The sequence below is a fragment of the Gopherus flavomarginatus genome, chromosome 10, assembly GCF_025201925.1.
Source record: "Gopherus flavomarginatus isolate rGopFla2 chromosome 10, rGopFla2.mat.asm, whole genome shotgun sequence".
Lineage (NCBI taxonomy): Eukaryota > Metazoa > Chordata > Testudines > Testudinidae > Gopherus > Gopherus flavomarginatus.
In genome coordinates this window covers 16,611,798-16,631,631 of record NC_066626.1, presented here as the reverse complement: position 1 = coordinate 16,631,631, position 19,834 = coordinate 16,611,798, and the positions used below count along the sequence as shown (strand labels likewise).

The 19,834-nt window shown below is 43.9% G+C and overlaps 1 protein-coding gene across 1 annotated transcript in view; it reads left to right on the top strand.

Moving 5' to 3' along the window:
- Positions 1–19,160, top strand: part of CPS1 (carbamoyl-phosphate synthase 1) — a 137,241-nt gene extending 118,081 nt beyond the window's left edge. The window contains exons 33-38 of the mRNA XM_050916118.1: positions 3,171–3,245; positions 8,738–8,836; positions 14,972–15,031; positions 16,027–16,139; positions 16,901–17,030; positions 18,238–19,160. Coding sequence (XP_050772075.1) covers positions 3,171–3,245; positions 8,738–8,836; positions 14,972–15,031; positions 16,027–16,139; positions 16,901–17,030; positions 18,238–18,336 — 576 coding nt within the window. The 3' untranslated portion in view covers positions 18,337–19,160. The remainder of the gene's footprint in view (positions 1–3,170; positions 3,246–8,737; positions 8,837–14,971; positions 15,032–16,026; positions 16,140–16,900; positions 17,031–18,237) is intronic.
- The last annotated feature ends 674 nt before the right edge of the window (positions 19,161–19,834 follow it).

The following is a 19,834-nucleotide window of genomic DNA, read 5'->3' as shown; positions in this document are numbered from 1 at the left end:
ATCCTCCTCATACACATCTATATTTTCTGTATGCCTCTGCCACATTTTTATTTCTAGGAACATTTGCATGAAAATGGGATTTTGCTTCTTAAACTGCTCTTAAACGCTCTGAAAAAAGACTGTAAAAATGTTACCTTCTTTCTCAGTAGATCTGCTCCCTGATGTATTCAGAGCCATAGCTTCTTGATTTCGGTGACTGACATATATTTTCGCTGTGTTTCACTGCAGAGCCAGCACAGCTATAAGAGCTGTATAAGCTATATATATAAGAGCAATATAAGAGCTATATTCAGCAGCCCAGGATGCTAGCTGGCAGGGGAGATGAGCAGTCCAGAGTGCTGCCTGTTAGGGAGCCAGCTGCTTGGGCTGCCCAGCTCTCTGGACAGGTGGTTCTTTGGACTGCCCAGCGTCTGGAACTGGCTGCTCAGGTTGGACACCCAGGCAAGCTGCTGTGAAGCCAGGGAAGCTGGAAGCCCAGAAGAGCCCAACTGGGTGATGAGGAGCCTGGAGCCAGGGAGCCCAGGGAGGTGGCTGAGTGAGCGGGCAGGAACCAAGGCAGCTTTCCATGGAAAGTTTAGTCTAAATTGACACAATCCCACAGAAAGTCTTTATTTGAATGAAACAGTATTTCCTGACAGAAAAACGCCCCATCGCAAAAATATCTGACCAGTGCCACTTAGGGTACGTCTACACTACGGGATTATTCCGATTTTACATAAACCGGTTTTGTAAAGCAGATTGTATAAAGTCGAGTGCATGCGGCCACACTAAGCACATTAATTCGGCGGTGTGCGTCCATGGTCCGAGGCTAGCGTCGATTTCCGGAGCGTTGCACTGTGGGTAGCTATTCCATAGCTATCCCATAGTTCCTGCAGTCTCCCCCGCCCCTTGGAATTCTGGATTGAGATCCCAGTGGCTGATGGGGCAAAAATCATTGTCGCGGGTGGTTCTGGGTAAATGTCATCAGTCATTCCTTCCTCCGGGAAAGCAACGGCAGACAATCATTTTGCACCCTTTTTCCCTGGATTGCCCTGGCAGATGCCATAGCATGGCAACCATGGAGCCTGTTTTGCCTTTTGTCACTGTCACCGTATGTGTTCTGGATGCCACTGACAGAGGCGATACTGCAGTGCTACACAGCAGCATTCATTTGCTTTTGCATGATAGCAGAGATGGTTATCAGTCATTCTGTATCATCTGCTGCCATTGTAAATTGGCAATGAGATGACGGTTATCTGTCGTTCTGTACTGTCTGCTGCTATCATGGGTGCCCCTGGCTGAGGTCGGCCAGGGGAGCAAAGGCAAAACTGGGAATGACTCCCCGAGTCAATCCCTCCTTTACGGTGCCTAAAAATAGAGTCAGTCCTGCCTAGAATTTGGGGCAAGTGTACTAGAGAACCAGTGTATCAGAGAACCAGAGAGCACAGCTGCTCCATGTCAGATCCCGCAGAAATGATGAGCTGCATACCATTCACGGGGGGTGCCCCTGCAACAACCCCACTCATTGCTTCCCTCCTCCCCCAAACTTCCTGGGCTACCGTGGCAGTGTCCCCCCCATTTGTGTCATGAAGTTATAAAGAATGCAGGAATAAGAAACAATGACTTGTTAGTGAGATAAAATGAGGGGGAGGCAACCTCCAGCTGCTATGATAGTCCAGGCAGGACATTAAGCGGTGTGGGGGAGAGGAGCCCAGCATCCCACTGGTATGATAGTCCAGGCAGTACAGAATCTTTTCTTTACACATGAAAAGGAGGGGGCTGGATGGAGCTCAGCCCCCAATTGCTATGATGAAGACGGTTACCAGCCATTCTGTACCATCTACTGGGAATGACCGGGAATCATTCCTATTTTTACCCAGGCGCCCCCAGCTGGCCTCACCTGAGGCCAGCCAGGAGCACTCAGCAGCTATCAAGCATATTGTACCGTCTGCCACCGGGGAGGGAAGAGGAGCGGATACTGCTCTTTACTGCTGCAGCATCGCATCTACCAGCAGCATTCAGTACACATAGGGTGACATTAAAAAAAGTCAAAAAATGATTTTTTTCCCTTTTCTTTCACGTGGCAGGGGGAGGGAGTAAATTGACGAGCTATACCCTGAACCACGCCGGACAATGTGTTTGAACCTACAGGCATTGGGGGCTCAGCCGAGAATGCAAATACTTTTCGGAGACTGCTGTGAACTGTGGGATAGCTGGAGTCCTCAATACCCCCTCCCTCCCTCCATGAGCGTCCATTTGATTCTTTGGCTTTCCGTTATGCTAGTCACGCAGCACTGTGTAGCCTGGAGATTTTTTTCAAATGCTTTGGCATTTCGTCTTCTGTAACGGAGCTCTGATAGAACAGATTTGTCTCCCCATACAATGATCAGATACAGTATCTCCCGTACGGTCCAGGCTGGAGCTCTTTTTGGATTTGGGACTGCATCGCCACCCATGCTGATCAGAGCTCCACGCTGGGCAAACAGGAAATGCAATTCAAAAGTTCGCAGGGCTTTTCCTGTCTACCTGGCCAGTGCATCCGAGTACAGATTGCTGTCCAGAGTGGTCACAGTGGTGCACTGTGGGATACCGCCCGGAGGCCAATACCATCGATTTGCGGCCACACTAACCCTAATCCGATATGGTAATACCGATTTTAGCGCTACTCCTCTCTTTGGGGAGGAGTACAGAAACCAATTTAAAGAGCCCTTTATATTGATATAAAGTGCCTTGTAGTGTGGATGGGTGCGGCGTTAAATCGGTTTAACGCTGCTAAAATCGGTTTAAACGCATAGTGTAGACCAGGCCTTAGTGTGTTTCAGAGAGCAGCACATCTGTCTCTTTCTCTCAGGAATCAGACATTCAACAGCCTTTCTGTGTTAAATAGCCTCTTAAAAATCACAGTGTACCACAACTTATTAGAAATCCTGCCTTGGGTTACTCACAGGGGCATTTTGCTGGTCAAATCCATGACCATTTATCCCATTCTCTGACCGAGGCTCTAGGGATACTTGAAATCCATTTGCCTAGTATTCTTTCTGGTCATCAACCTAAACCAATGCTTTTCTTACACTTATGCACCTTGTACATAACCTGGACCTGTATATCTCTCACTTCCGTAATGTATACACCTGAATTCTAATTCATTTAATATTCCCTCTCCCTTATATTCTTTTCCTTCCTTTTGCCAGGCTCCAATGTTCTCCTGGCCCCGACTGAGGGATGCTGACCCTATTCTCCGATGTGAGATGGCTTCCACTGGGGAGGTACCGTTCACATTTTTTACTAAGCTTTCTTTAACAGATACTGTTAATGATCTTATAAGTGCAAGTATCCAGATGGAATCTGCATGCTAAACTGAAAAGAACCAAAGTCTTTAAACAAAATTAAAATTGGACATCTTTCCCTCCTCCAACACACAGATACCCGCCTTGTCTCTAGAAAAAACCCACAAAGGCATTCCCCTGAAGAATGAAATTTATTTGGCCACTGGATGTCCCTCTTCACCTGTACCTCAATTCCATCAGTCAGCGAGGGATTCAATGAAAGCATGAAATGTGTTTCTCAAAGCGAGCTGTCAGTTTCTGGAAAGTTCTCAGCATGTCAGTACATTTTATGAATCACCTAATTCCTGACAGATACATTTATACAACCTTCAGAATCCCAATCAGTGCACGTCAGAATGGCAACAGCAGACTCCAGGTCATGAGTTTTTGGTCTCAGAATGTACAGGTTACTTACTGGCAACAAATATGTGGCGTGATATTTTTATGGTTGCCTGGTAACCAGCAAGATGTGTGCCAGGGAGCAAAATGAGAGCGAGAGCAAGTGTGAATAAAGTGTAGCAGTTGAAGTATTAATTCCACATTGGACTGTTGGGGTTTGGCTGTCTTTTCCAACCTTGTTGTGGACACATTATGACTGTCCAATGAATTTCTGAAACCCATTCCAGTGAACACGTGCTGGCATAGGCAATAACAGGAACAAAGCCCACTGTCAGAGTCATGTAAAGGTATCTTATTATAAATAAGAGTCAGGCCTACATGTAGGGTTGAAATAACCTCATGTTTCCTGCTTCTCTCTGGTACTGTTTTAGCCTGCTTTTCATATTACATGTGAAATCCGTACAGCAGATGATTTGCTTTCATTGTAATTAATGGACAGAAAAAAACACAAACGTGTCCTTCCTACTTCCAGAAGGGAATTGACTCCATGGGGGTGAGGGGTGGGGAGGGGAGAAAAGAACGGAAATGTAGCCAAGGAGTGAGAATTACTTTTCTTGAGCTTTAGATGGAGGTAGAGAATATTTTAGTCATAAAGGCGGGATTATTAATTTTTACGAGCTGGAAAGATCCATATTCATAAATACCATGAAACATGATTGTTATGAAGGTCTTTCTTACATATGTATTAAGGATAATAACTTTCTACTGGTAAAATGCTCAGTTATGCTACAAAGACATTTTAACACACATGTGACATGTGTTGGGCTTCAATCCACCAAGTGCCCCAATGAAGGCACAGGCCGTATTTTGCTTAAAGTAGCAGTTCCCAACCATTAGCAAAAGTGCCATCAGTACTGGCACTTTTCGTTTGGGAGACCGGTGCCGGGACTGACAAGAGTAGGGGTAAGATGGGACTCTAGGCTCCAACCTCAAGCCCCCCCCACTCCCTCCCCCCTCCTAAATGTCTGTAACATCTGTATGAATAAAGTACCAGTATCTCAAGAAACAAATAAATTTGATGAATACAAGGCTGAAGTATAAGCTAAATATAAGCAAAAAGGACACTGTCAGCCTGTGGGGTGAGGCCTCAGTGAACAAGATGTACCAGGGCTTCAAATTTCTGTTGACGGGCCTGGCTGGTGTTCTACCCTGCCTTCTCCGTACCTTCATGATGAATCTCTAGGTGACCAGCCACACACAGTGGTATTCCAAGTTTGAGAGATGGAGTCATCCAAGCTATAACGTAGTTTAGAACGTGCACAATTGAGTTGGAGCAAACAGCTGCGATCGAGCTGTTGATGTGATAAACTGATTCATTTGTGCCCAAAGTTTGAGAACCCCTGGCTTAAAGGATGAGCTTTAGCTTTAGCTGTAGGCTGTTACAGTAATAACACCAGGCTATTACCCAGACTGACCTTACCCCACTTCCAGTTTAATAGTGGGTAAAATGTGGAGAAAATCAAGATTTTTCAATGAAAAAGCAGTAAACTAATTATTATGAATTTTTCCCTCTTGGTTTTTTCAATATTTGCTGGTAAATGTAATTTGTACATTTTCCCAAGGTTTATGCTTACTACAAGTATGGGTGTCTCTCGGTATACTAAGTGACACAGTGTGATATGTTTCACTGGGAAGGACAATGATAGAGTTGGTCAAAAAGTGAGACAAAGTTTTCATTCCTGTTTTTTTTCTCTGAACTCAACATTTCAATTAAGGTCTTTTTCATGATTCCCACTTTTCCAACCACTTGTAGAAATGATTTAAAAGAAAGAGATAAAATGTTTGAGAGAACTCTCAGAAATATCAATAGACCCTTTTTTGTCAAGATTCAAAATTGTGATGAAAATTCCTCAACAAAATTGCATATTTTGAAAATGTTCAACCAGCCCTAGAAAGTAGTGCCTGTTAGCAATCTAAAATACTGCATACAGTACAAAGAGCTATACAATAGCCACTATGTTACTGAAGAGTCTAACAACTACGCAAACAGTGGCATCTGAGAAACCAGACTTCCTCTTGGAAAAGGAAGTAACCATGTGATAGCTATTACCAAATGCTGACTTTTTAAAGGCTATCATTGATCCATCATCCAGAAGTTTCGGTAGCATTTATTTCCCAAGCCATCTGTTTATTGTTTGTGAGGGTTTTGGTACAACCTAAATTTACTATTTACAATAAATGGACTCTTTGAGCTTTCATTGGAACATCATGTTACTTAATGATACTGACTTCCTTTGTAAAGCACTTTGAGCTCTACTGATGAAAAGTGCTATATAAGAGCAAGATATTATCTATCTATCTATTTATTTATTTAAATTCTCAGAACTCTTTCCATAAATAAATCCTTAGAGCCATGTGACAAGCAACCGTGCATTCGTCTTTGAGAGTTGGTCCCTATGTGTGGTCCACATGTGGGCACGCATGCGTGCCCTACACATGACTCTGGAAATTCTAAGTAGTGTCCATTGGCCCGCACATGTGCAGTAATTCTCCTCATGCGCCCAGCCCAAGAGCGTAAGAGACAGTGCAGGCCAATGCTTCTCCAGATGCTTTTTAATACTGCACGGCCCGAGTCAGAATCCCTGTGTCCACAGATTTCTCCAACTTTCTCTCTTGATAGAACCTGTAAATAGGTTTGTAAATAGTTTTATTCTTTACAGCTCTTGTATTAGTATAGTTGGAGCTTTATAGTATAGTTACTGTTTTTCCCTCTGCTGAGGACTCCATTAGCCGTGATCACCAATTCTGCCTCTAGTGCTTGGGTGAGACACATGTCTGTGCAAAATGCCATATTTGTCGCTCATTTCCACCGAGAACACTCCAAGCTTGTGAGCTTTGTCCAAGGAAGCATCTTATGGAGAAGGCTGTGAGGACCCACTCTGATCTGGGCCAGGGAGACCCCCCTCTATGTCAGCCCCAATAGATGAGCAGTGCCCATCTTAGCTCTTGCTTAGGGGTGGAGTCAGCAGCTCCTAAGCCCAAGAGGACTCTTCCTCAGGGCCAGCTCCAGGCCCCAGCGCACCAAGCATGTGCTTGGGGCGGCATGCCACGGCGGGGTGCTCTGCCGGTTGCCCGGAGGGCGGCAGGTGGCTCCGGTGGACCCCCCGCAGGCGTGCCTGCAGAAGGTCTGCTGGTCCCGCTGCTCCGGTGGAGCATCCACAGGACGCCTGCGGGAGGTCCACCAGAGCCGCGGGACTGGCGAGTGGCAGAGCACCCCCCGTGACGTGCCGTCGTGCTTGGGGCAGCCAAATGGTTAGAGCCGGCCCTGCTCTTCTGCCAGGACTTCTGATGAGAGTAGGGTGCACTCTCATCATCAGAAGAACAGGTACCTGTTCAGGACTGTCTACAAGAGATGCAATCCCTCTCCAAACGCACCAAGGTTGGGTGAGCCCTCGCTCACAGGTCCTAAAGGACCGGTACCACTTAAAGCCCCCAGGTTGGAGGGTAAAATGTGCAAGAAGAAGGATCTACTGGTTCCAATGGTGACTCCAGCTCCAAAACACAAGGACTATCATCCTCTGGTTCCATCTAGGAACATGGTTCTGGACTCAACATCAGTACTGTCCAGTGATCAAACCTATAGCTCAATAGGACCTCAGTCTTGTACTGTCAACACTCACCAGACCACCATCCAATCCCTTGATGACATGCTCCATGTCCCACCTGTCCATGAAAGTTGCATTTTTAGTTGCTATCACTTCAGCTGGGAAGGTGAGTGCGTTGGGAGCCCTCATGGCAGACCCTCTTTATATGGTTTTTCACAGGGAAAAGGTATCCCTTTGGCTCCATTCTAAGTTTCTCCCCAAGGTTACTTCTGAGTTCCACGTCAACCAAAGTATCCACTTACCTGTCCTTTTCCCGAAACTCCGTGCTTCTGCCGAAGAGCCAAGACTTCATTCCCTCGACGTCAGAGGGATGTCCCTGATGTTCTGTCTGCAAAGGACCAAACCTATCTGAAAATTACCAAGACTTTTTTTTCGCCATAGCAGAAAGATCATGAGCTTAAGCCATATCTTCTCAGAGAATCTCTCAGTGGATTCCTGAGTGCTACAGGTTAGCAGGCATGCCTCTTTCTGATGAAGTCACAGCACAGTCCATGAGGGCACAAGCTGCCTCTCCAGCATCCCTGCAGGACGTTCCAATACTAGACTTATGCAGAGCAGCCACACGTTTGCAAGACATTCACGCTAATTCAGGCCTCTGCTGCAGATGCAGCAGTGGGAACTGCAGTATTGCAATCATCTATGCTGCCGGCTTCCTCACACCCCACTCTAGTCTGAGTACTGCTTCTCAGTCACCCATGTGTGGAATACACATAGGGACCAGCTCTCAAAGAAGAAATGGAGATTGCTTACCTGGAAAAGGAGGTTCTTTGAGACGTGTGGTCTCTATCTGTAGTCCACCACCTGCCCTGTTCCACTCTGCTATGGATCCTGTTGAATCCACGGTAAGAATAGGAACTGGAGAGGCATCAACCCTCACTGCCTCTTATGTTCTTGGTCGGGAGCATGAGGAGACCACTGTGGATATGTGGGCTAGTGAACACTGCTGACAGCTTATTAGAATTTCTGGACACAGGCACGCATGTACACCCATGTGTGGAATACAGATAGGGACCACCTATCTCGAAGAACTTCTGTTTCCTGCTGCAAACTTTGCATTCATGCACAGGCGCACAGTTGCATGTCTAATATTCACTGTTATTTAAGCATTAAGTCATATTAAACATTTTGTTACAAGCTCACATACTGTGAACCAGACGCTGTGTTTTGATGTCCAAATAACTCAGAGCAGAATCCATTTATGTTGCTCCATGGTGTGCTGCTTGAGAGTAAAGCATTGCTTAGTCCTTCATTATTGCTTAATTAAAAACGTAAGATTCATCTGTGCTGATCTGCTTTTACTCTGTTGGCACAAGAGAAGTCAAGCCGGGTGCTACAGAAAGGGGAAACGAGCACGTTTTAAACAAAATGTTGTACAATGGTTTTTTACTTGTTTGTTTCTCACTCCTCTGCCTTGTTCTTCCCTCCTAGGTTGCTTGCTTCGGGGAGAGCATCCATTCTGCCTTCCTGAAGGCAATGCTCTCCACAGGATTTAAGTTTCCACAGAAGGGAATTCTGGTTGGAATCCAGGTGAGCACCAAGAGTTTGCAAATCAGAGCAAAAAAGGGCAGACGATATGGAGACAGGGTAACTGGCACTTTGCTTTCCATTCACTTATTTTTGTTGGATTTATATGGAAGCTCTCTGCATGAGGGTCTTTCTGCAGCCACAACAGACAGTGGTGTGTGAGTATTTAGCGAGAATGAGCAGTAAAACTGTGTACTCTCGTGCTAGAGGAGGATTTTTACTTGATTCCATACAGTAGGCCCGATCTCTCCCTCACCTATGCTCACGTAGTGTCCATTGGCTTTCATGGGAGCTGTAGTGGGGGTATATCTCTGGGCAGAGTTGAGACCATGGACCTCTGCACTGGGAGACCAGGGCGGAGACGGGTCTGAGTTGCCTCACTGTGGTGGATGAAGCCCAGATCATATCTAACCAAAGATCCACCGCTAACAAGAAATCAAAATCTGCCCCCATTCCCACAAAGTGCTCGTGATTCTCATGCATTTCTCTCTGATCCTGAGGCCTGAGCTTTCTGTCAGATCACAGACACACTGCTGCAAAAGCCCATAAGGTGGGCATCCTGCAAGCCCATAAAGTGGAACTCTGCTAACCTGCACACTTAATAATCTGTACAGAAAATGGCCGTCTCTGTCCCTCCATCTCCACCAAGATTGTATGGCCAGGCAGAGCTGTAGCAGAGTCTCCTAGGATGAAAGATGTGTTATTTTTGCAAAGTATATTACAGTTCAATATATGTGAGGGGCAGGAATCTCCTCAGGTTAAGGTCTGCTCTCTTGGCTGCCCAATAGGAGTGAAAGGGTGGCACCAATTAGCTGGTAGAGGCGGAGATCAGTATGCATGGCTACTTCCTCTCCTGCCTGCTGGGGTCTGCAGCCAGCACTCTGCCTCATGGTGCTGCTGTCAGCCAGCTGGAAGCATGCAGCACTGGGCACCTACAGGAGGAAGCTGTGAAACGGTAGTGGGGTCAAGACAAAGCAGTGCTGTGATGCTCCCAGTCCTGCTCCTTTGTGCTCCATGTAACCTTGATGTTAAAATACTCCCAATTAATACTATGCTGTTAAAAGATAAAGGTGCAATAAAACCCAACTTAGGTTTCAGGTTCAAGCCTCTAGGTTGGTTACAGAAGATGTATTTAGTAGAGGACCAGTAGGTGACATTTGGAACGATACAACCAAACTTCATGCAAAAGTAAAATGATAAATTAAGCAAACAGGCATGCAGTTACTACTTACACAAATGCTACTGTTAAACTCACAGGCAAAGATGAAGTGATGTATCTGTCATAACTTTCCTACTCAGATCTGAACCTTAGAGTTTAGCATGAAACCTCCAAACTTAATTACCAGCTTGGATCTGATATTGCTGCCACCAGCCAGGAAATTCCAGTGTCTGACTCACTGTGGTCTCCCCAAAACCTTCCCTGGGGGACCCCAAGACTCAGATTCCTTGAGTCTCACAACAAAGGGGAATAAACCATTTCCCTTCCCCCTCCTCCCCTCCAGGTGTTCCCTCCCTGAGTTTCTGGAGAGATATACAGATTCAAGCTCTGTGAATCTCAACAAAGGGATTCCACCCTGCCCCCCTCTTCTCTATTCCTGTTAAGTACAGACTCAATTCCCTCGAGCCTCAACAAGGGGGGAAAAAAACAAACAGGTCTTCAAAGCAAAACTTTATATAAAAAGAAAGAAGAAGACATAAAAATGGTCTCTGTATCAAGCTGACAATATACAGGGTCAATTGCTTATAGGAAAAAATGAATAAACAGCCTTATCCCAAAAAGAATACAATTTAAAACATTCCAGCAACTACACACATGTAAATACAAAAAACAATATAAACCTATTGTCTTACTATCCTTGTACTTACAACTTGGAAACAGAAGATTAGAAAGCCTGGAGATAGAGAGAGCACTCTCAAAGCCGAGAGGGCCACCGAACCAAGACAAAGAACAAAGAACTCACACCCAAAACTTCCCTCCACCCAGTTTTGAAAGTATTTTGTCTCCTGATTGGTCCTCTGGTCAGGTGTTTCAGGTCACGGTTTGTTAACCCTTTTATAGGTGAAAGAGACATTAACCCTTAGCTATCTGTTTATGACAGTATCAATGGGTGATTAGTCCACTGATAACAGAGTAAAGTAAGCCATATCACCCTGGAACCTAACAGTACCTTTGGATGTTAATTGGAGCTCTCTTGCAATTTAGCCAAACTACTCCTTTTATACTCCATCATAATGCTAATTAACATTAACCTGCCCTTTACCAAAATTAGATGTCCTCCACCTTCTTATTGGCTCTTGATGTTACACATTATTTAAATTAACATCTGCACCACTCTCCTTCCCATACTATCAGTATAGATAGCATTTTAATAAAACATTCACAGTTTTCAAAAACACTCATTAAAACCTTACTCAGACCAGCTGTAACCAAAGCATGTAACCAACCATAAAGGTAACATAACCCTGGGGTATGTCCTTGCTAACTCTTACTTTCCCGTAACACTCTGTTTCCAACTTATCACTTTCCCACACTCCTCTACACGTAGGCTAACTTAAGCCCCAAACCTGACTTCTACTTATTTCTTAACCCAAACCATCCTATACAGGCGTTCTCTGCCTATAGGGCCCCCTCGTGGAATCTCAGATCAACCTTTTCTGAGTCTAATGGCTCTTTTCCAGTTTGGGCCCTGAATCCATGGATGCACCCCTTACTGTCAGCATTCTCTAAAAGTCACTGGAAGTGGCAGCAAGTTTAAATAGTGTCACTGGGGAAGTCTTTCAGTGCAAGGGCTTTTGCAGAGGGAGCTGAGGAGATATTTGCTCTGGTCTGTTTACAGTTCTGGATCTGTAATGAGAATATGCATCTCAGGATAAAAAAAGGTAGCCTGGAAAAAAACAAATGAGTACAGTTTCTCTACATTAGGGTAATTACCATCTGCAGGAGCTACTCAAGTCAGATATGCTCATAAATCTCCTCAAGGTCTTGTATGTCCCACCGACGATCAATCACATCATCCGAGACTGGAAAATTTCTAGGGTCCCATAAAAACAATTGATGGCCCTGTGCCATACCCCTGCTGTGCTTGTAATAATCTTGCATCCTACATGGTTGCACAAAGTCAATAAAAAATAATTAAAACAACACTGGTTCTCCAGCCAGTAGGTGATTATTACAGACACTATCCCAGTAAAAGTGAATTGGACCCCAGTTGTTCAATGGTAGAAGTGAGTCCTTGGGGAGTTTGAAAGGGTTGTAGGGGAAAGTCTCTTCTTCTGCCAGCGGAGGGTGCCTAGGAAATGACTGATAACATGTAAATCAACTGCAGTAGTGAGAACGCGGCATCGAGCCCAACCTCCTTCTTAAACTCATCAGAATGATAAATGGACTTAAACCACAGCTGCTAATTACTACAAACATGCATAAAAGTGCTTGCTTGACATCCAGAGATAGTTTAATGTCAGACCCTGGGCTCTTCCCATGGAGAGCATGCCCTGAAGTTGGTATCTTCACAGCTAATTATTGTAGGGGTAACATTTTGAAATACCAGCTCTGGAAAGCACTGATGTATAAAATTTGAGCCTGTGTGCCTGGTGCCAGTGCTCCAGGGGAAATAGGGTCCGAGCAGTGATTTGAGTTATATAAAGGATTAATGTCACGTCTGCACCAGCACCTGTTAATCTGAGCCAAATGGTGCTTGGGACAAAGATCTTTCGAAAAAAGAAAAAAAAAAACCAAACAAACTTTAAAGAGCACACAAAATGCTGTCCTTTTCTCTGAGTATTGTGCAGTTGGAAAAGAAAACAACAAATCAGGGGAATACAGCCTTCTCCCAGTGCTTCGGAACAGCGTGTTTCTTAGATAACTAAACTGCAAAGTGATGTGTGTTTGAAACAAGCAGAACTATATATATGTATGAAGTACAGTGGCATGAGCAGACATCATTATGAACAGGCAGGAAAAAAGGAACCCCCGTCTCTGTAAATAATGAGCCATGAGAGGGTGGAGGTGGTTTATAACAGTAGGAAATGCTATTCTTATTTCATTCACATTCGTTAGAACAGATAACTCAAATGACACGGTGGCAGTGTATGCTCATGTAGAAAATAGAGATTCAGAAACAAACTGAATAGTATCCATAGCCACCGAGGACTTCTCTGTGATACACACCATGATCATTCAGAACTTCCTAGTAGGGTAGAGTTCCCAAAGCACAGGCCCCTGGCTCTTGAACTATAGGATGATCTCTCTTAGCTGTTGTGATGCACTCAGTTGTGCGGCTGATTCCATCCCGGAGAGGGCACTGATATACTGGGACAATCACCGGTTCATTACACTATTACACAGGTGATACATTTCATCTTCAGGGGATGTTAGGCCAGCTGAGTTGCACATAAAGATTCCCTTTTGGACATTTCAGTGCTCAGTGATTAACTGCTTCATTTGCTTTCTAGGCTGGACTTTTAGATCCCGCAGAGCCATCAGAGTATAAAAGGTAGAGAAAAGAAGCCAAAAAGGTGGAAAAGTTAGCTTTCCAGAATGGGACTAGGGGACCCTTGCTTAGCATATTGAGTTTCTTCACTCTAATATGGCTTTGTCTCATTTGTATTAACTGTCCAGAGATGAGGAGAGCACATCCCTCATAGAATGGAGAAACAAAACCAGAATTAAAAGGGATATCTTTAATTTTCCTCAAAGTTGTATCCTTCTGGCGTATATTGTTCCCACTAAAGGCTCAAATGCTCAGCTAAGTTCTTGACCAAACATTGTAAATGGAACCAAAGATTTGTAATTAATGACACACAGCATCTTTGAGAGATTCCAATTGCTTCATCCTAGTAGCTCTTTCTAGTTCTGGCAGCCCTTTTAGAGAGGCCACTAAACAATGTCCGTTCCTAAGGGCTGCTAATGGAGGAGCCACCTTAAAAATAGCAAAGCAGCATTACTTCTCATTTTCCTTGCAACAAAATGCAGGTTGAGTTGTCAGGCAAGTCAGGTTACAGATCATAATCATTTGTGTTGTAGAACACAGTGTAATCTGGTGTTCCACAGAACTTTACAGGTCAGATCTTCAGCTGGTCTAAATCAGTGGAGCTCCACTGAAATTAAATGGAGCTATTCCCATTCACAGCAGCTGAGGCTCTGCTCCATTTTTTAATAATGGAGAATCTGTGAAGCTGTGGAACATGAGGGTGGCTAGAATCCTATATTTGCCATTAAATATTTGATACAAGAATAGTTGAAAAGCTCTTTTCATTTTCCTTCCTGATTGAGCTATTCAGTGATGCCTATAGGTTGGACTGCATCTGTCTTACATCTGTGCTGATAGCCATGAAATGCTGAGAACATTAAAGAAATGTTTTATTTTTAAATCCCAACTCTCTGAGCCTGTAGTTTCAGTGTAACCCTATATCATAGCTACCATCCTAGGTCTTTAGGAGCAAAAAATACTGTCTGCCCCACACTGGACTTAAGTGCAAAGCTCACGATCAAAGCATCAGAATCAAGATTATGTAGCTGCATACTGAGCCAGCTGTTGGTGTAAACTGAGGTAACTCTGTTGAAGTCCCTGATTTACACAAGTTGAAGATCTGGCCCTTTACCACCAGCCCAAAGCCTGTGTTTCCCGTTTGACACTACTTCTTGACGGTTCTTCCGGGTTTGAGACCAGGCACTGCTGCAGCTGCTTCTGAAACCAAACGTTACAGAGCAGCCTTAAAAAGAATACCAGCTAAAATCATAGGAGGAGACTTGTAAAGTGTGTTATAAAAGTCTGTTTGTCCCAACATTTATTTTGCAGGGCCAATTTAATAATTGCAGTAAAACACTCTGGGGGATGTATTGTTGTTAGCATATCGAGGTATCTTGGCTGATAGTGGGATTTGAGCTTCAGTCTCATACCAAACCATTAATTTGTAATGTCACAATATTGCACATGTCCTCAAGTGTCTTCATAAAGGAGAATGACACAGAAAGCCATCTAGCAAGGAGGGAAAAAATGGACACACACGCATGGCCAAACAAAGAAATATATCTCTCTCTTAACATATTCTGAAAAAGCCCCATGATGTCCAGTGAAGGGGAAAGTGCCCCATTGCTAGATCATAGCTTTGATCCTCTCTTTTATGTTTCCTTTTCAGCATTCCTTCCGTCCCAAATTCCTTGGTGTAGCAGATCAGCTGCATGAAGAAGGTTTCAAGGTACGTTGCTTTGGGTTTTAAAGCTGGGGTTTGATGTGAAATCTGGTCAAGGGACAGCAGAATGACTTCTTGAGATGCTCTGAGTTGAGACGAAGACAGATGAAAACAAGAGACATATACCACCCACATTTTCAAAGCACAGTAAGGACTTTTAGCTGAATTGCTCCTGTTAAAGTCAATGAGAGTTACACAACTAAAACACTGTACTATTATTAAATTGAACAAACAGGATTAATTTGCTAGAGCCAGGGGTTTTTACTTTCAAGGCTGGAAGAACTGCAGCTCCATTTTCAGCCTGAAGCAGTGATGTCATATTACAGGTCCTCCAGAGGCTTGCAAGAAAAAGAAGCAAGTCAGGAAGTCATATTTTTAAACACAAAAAGATGAAGGAGAAAAAACACCCTTTAATGGTGAAAAATCTGTGTGGGGCCTTTAATATATTACAAAGGTGCATCTAAGAGTGTACAAACTTGTATTGTTTTTCAATTCACTTTTAATTAGGCAAGTATGTGTCCAATGTAGAACCTGTTTTCTGGGTCATCATCACTAGAGAATATTAACATCATGACTGTAAAACATTAGACCATATTTAATAGAAAGCCCTTAAAGAGAACTGACAGACAGCCACAGGGTACTGATGTAAATATTAGATGTATTGATCTGTTTTCTATATGGCACCATTCACGGTAGTGATTTACGAACCTAAGTCCTGTTGAAAGTCAATGGTATTTAGACTCCTAAGTGTTTTTGGCAATATTACCTGCTGTTTACTGTCACTCATCTGTCAGAAGATCATTGATAACATAAACAATGGGAAAATTATGCTTCTGCAGGTGAGTCTCTCACAAAATGGGGCCTAATCCAATGCCCACTGAAATCTATAGGAGTCTTTCTATTGATTTCATTTGATCAGACCCAGACAGTACAATGCATGGTTACATTACAAGCATTTGTGTTATGAAGTAGGCAATAATATATTTTCCGTCTCAATGCAGCTTTATGCCACAGAAGCAACTTCCAACTGGCTCAATGCCAACAGCGTACCTACAACTCCAGTGGCCTGGCCATCCCAGGAAAGCCACACTACCAACCTCCCTGCAATCAGGAGGTAAGAGCTTAGCCCAGTTTGTGGAGACTATGGGAGTCTTCGGCAAAAGTGAAGTTGGAGGGGGTTAGGGGGAGGGAGAATCCTGGCCCCACTGAAGTCAGTGGCAGAACTCACATTGACTTCAGGGCCAAGATTTCACTCCAGGGCTTTGTGGGTCACTGTTCTGCTGTGGAAAGATGTATTCAAATCTGCCTGTAATTGTTATGAGAAGGAAATTTACCTCTGTTTAATCAAGAAGTGTGTAATTAATAGCTCCCATTTCTTATGGTATTGGAGCAATTTTACTCTAAGTCTTTCCTAGGCTCCTTGTGCCTCATTGAGGTTCATACCTCACCAAGGCACCAACATATGATTAAATTCTAGCATATACAGCACTGTATGTTGGAGTTTTAAATTAGGACATTCGGGATCTGAACCTTCAGAGGTGCTGAGCACCTCCTGCAAACATGAAGGGGCACTGCAGGTGCTCAGCAGTTCCCAGAATCAGGGCCTTAATGGAGTTGCACCTAGTTACATGAAGGCTGAATTTAGCCCCATGTCAGGGTCACACAGGCAAATCCAGCAAGTGAACCCCGAGCTCCTGAGTCCCTGTGCAATGCCTTATCCACTAGCCCATCCTTCCTCAGAATGTACTAGTCAGTAAAAATGAAATTTTAAAGTGAATTAAAAATGCCAGTGCTATTCAGCTGAACACACATACATTCACTGAAGATCTTCAGTAAGCAAAGTATTCCTTAGTGTCTTCGGTATTGTCTTTTCAGATTGATAAAAGATGGGAACATAGACCTGGTGATTAACCTCCCCAACAGCAACACCAAGTTCGTCCATGATAATTATGTGATCCGCAGGACGGCTGTTGACAGCGGGATTGCTCTTCTCACTAACTTCCAGGTATCTCCTTCGCCGTTCTTTTTTCTGGTGTCGAAAGTGCTGGGGCCATTTTGAGCTTCAGAGCCAATATTTCCAGACCCCTGTTAATGTTCGACAAATGGTGATGTACCTGAAATTGCAGGAAAGTGGTTGCCTGAATACATTTTCTTTACTGTGTGCTGCAGAACAAGATTTAAAAAAAATGCATAGGCCGGATCCTATGTCACTGCCTAGGGCCACTGATGTCTCAGTTCCATCTTTAGAGCAAATCCTCCAGTACAGGCTCATTACAACATCAGTAAAACATGCTTGGTAGCAGCTTTCTATCATAGCTGTCGAAGCTCCGAACAAGAAGTTGCCCCCCTCTAAAAATCTCAATGCAAATCTGGTAGTATTGCAATATGTCAGTCCAAATGAATTTGACACTTACTGGGGTAGCTTCCTAATTGATAACAAAGCTTCATCTGTTAGCTGTCTGGCATTCCTGGTGAACTACATTTCAGCTATTGATAAAGGTAAGGACGCTGGCCTTCTGTTTGAAATCTATTAATTCCAACATACCTCTGATAGGAGACAGCTGGACTGTGCTTCCCAGCAGAGCGTAGACCGTCTCTGCAAATATCTATAACAATCATTAAGGGCCCATCATACTCCCATTGGAGTCAGTGACCAAATTCCTGTTGACTTCAGTGGGAGCAAGGTCAGACCCAAAAGACATGGGCTGGAGCTAGGGGTTGGAGTGCAGATGCCTGTGCTATGATTTGAGCAAATAAAAAACAAACACAACACCAAGCTGCATCATCATAGACATGAGGGTGCCACGCCTCCATGGGATGCAGCAGAGCACTCTCTACCTGTCTGAAAAATACTCACTGCCAGCCAGAAAGAAGATCCCCCTTCATGATTCAGTAACTGACCTGCCACCAAATTGTGCTCAGCTCTTTTATAGTAGAGTTTTAATCCCTAAAGGGAGGAAATAATCCTATTTTCTCTATAAAGTCTGGGATGAAGCAGAAAATAATATCTTACATTTATATCAAGCCTTCCTCCTCAAGGATCCAAAAGCCTTTACAGTCTTGCAGGGTTGGCTGTCTGTTGCTCAGGATGGGCCCTGGGGTGACCTGGCATGGAGCAGTGGGCAGGATCAGGGTGTAGAACTGGTCTTATTAAACAGTGCCCCCTGGAAAAGGCTGCAAAATGATCAGTCTCCTCTACTTTATATTTCCAGGTGACAAAGCTTTTTGCTGAAGCCATCAAATACTCTGGAAAAGTGGACGCTAAGAGTCTTTTCCACTACAGAAAATTAAATACCAGCAATCCACCATAGAAGAGGCGCCACCAGCATGAAATCCAAGTCTTCTCACACCAGGATAAAGGAGGAATCCCAATCCTGGTTGCTGAGACCATCTGTCCAGCCCATATTTGGTTATTTACATCTTTGTAACTTACAGAGGAGACACAGTAACTCTATACTAACAATTCCCAGTCAGCCTCCCAGCTCAAGATGTTTGTTGGAAAACATTATCTATTCCTTCCCTGTTTGCAGCTAATATTCACTACCCGGTAGATTGGTAGATCCAGACCCTACTATGCTGGAGGAGACAGAAGAAAAAGTATATGGTCCTACACATCAGTGGTTAACTCTGACTTTTTATAATAATTCCTTGAAGGTTCTTTCTGTGTTCTCCTTAGACAGTCCCTGCCACACTCAGGTGCAAGTGCTACACCCCAGCTCATGGAACGGTTATGTAGTTTTTGTCTGTTTCCTATTGTTGACTATCAACATCTTTGTGACTTTCTCCTTTATAATACTCAAACCTGATGCTATTGCAGTTGCCTGCCATAGTACAGAGCAGGAGCTCTTTAAAGTTAAAACACAAGAATTCACTGTTATTCTCCGACAACAAATGCTGGGCATGCAGCTAATTTTGTTTGTTTGTTTCAATCCTGGCAGAGTGTCATCTTTTCCAGTCTGCAGATTTGATGGGGGATTGTGCTGGAATCACTTCTGAATTCTGTTCAGTCCTTAGTTTTTGAATTTGGTTTATTATACGAATCCTGGACCGCTACCAGCGCATCGCAGGGTTCTTTTTCAATCTAATATATTGCTTCAAAGGAGGATAATCCCAAAATGCCACCCTGCTCTCAAACATTTTGGACTATGATTGTGAACATTAAACTGGAATACTTTCAAAATGAAGTCTGAGTGTTGCAGTTCTTAGCTCATTCTGATGAAATTACTCTCTCTTTGCCTCTCACCCAGTGTTGCCTTTCTGGATGCCATCCCATCCCGATGGGTATATTTGTTTTGTATTGCAGTAGCGCTGAGGCACTCCAATCATGGCCCAAGATCCCACTGTGCTAATGCAATATTTGTTGTCTCTGTTGCAGCAGTGTTTACAGGCTCTAGTCAAGGAGCAGTGACTGTTATGCTAGGCACAGTCCACACACACAGAATAAAAAGATTGGCTCTGCCCCATAGAGTTTATAATCTAAGTACTTTTTGTCCCTCTCTCTCTCGCTTATGTTTGTAACACACTGTGCTCTCTCTTAACATATACATGCAGTGCCCAGCCTTAGGAGGATTCAAAGAGGCATCGGACACTTACATGGACAACAAAAACCTCTAGAGTTGATATAGTTAATACCAACAAATTATTAATGCTCATGCTTCAGGGTTTAGGCCAGTCTCTAACTGTTAGGGTTTAGGATTAGACCTTGGGGACATATCATATGACATTGACCTACTGTGAGGTTTTGTGCATGTTCTTCCAAAGCACTTGGTGTTGGCCACTGTCAGAGACAGGACACTGGACTGGATGGAC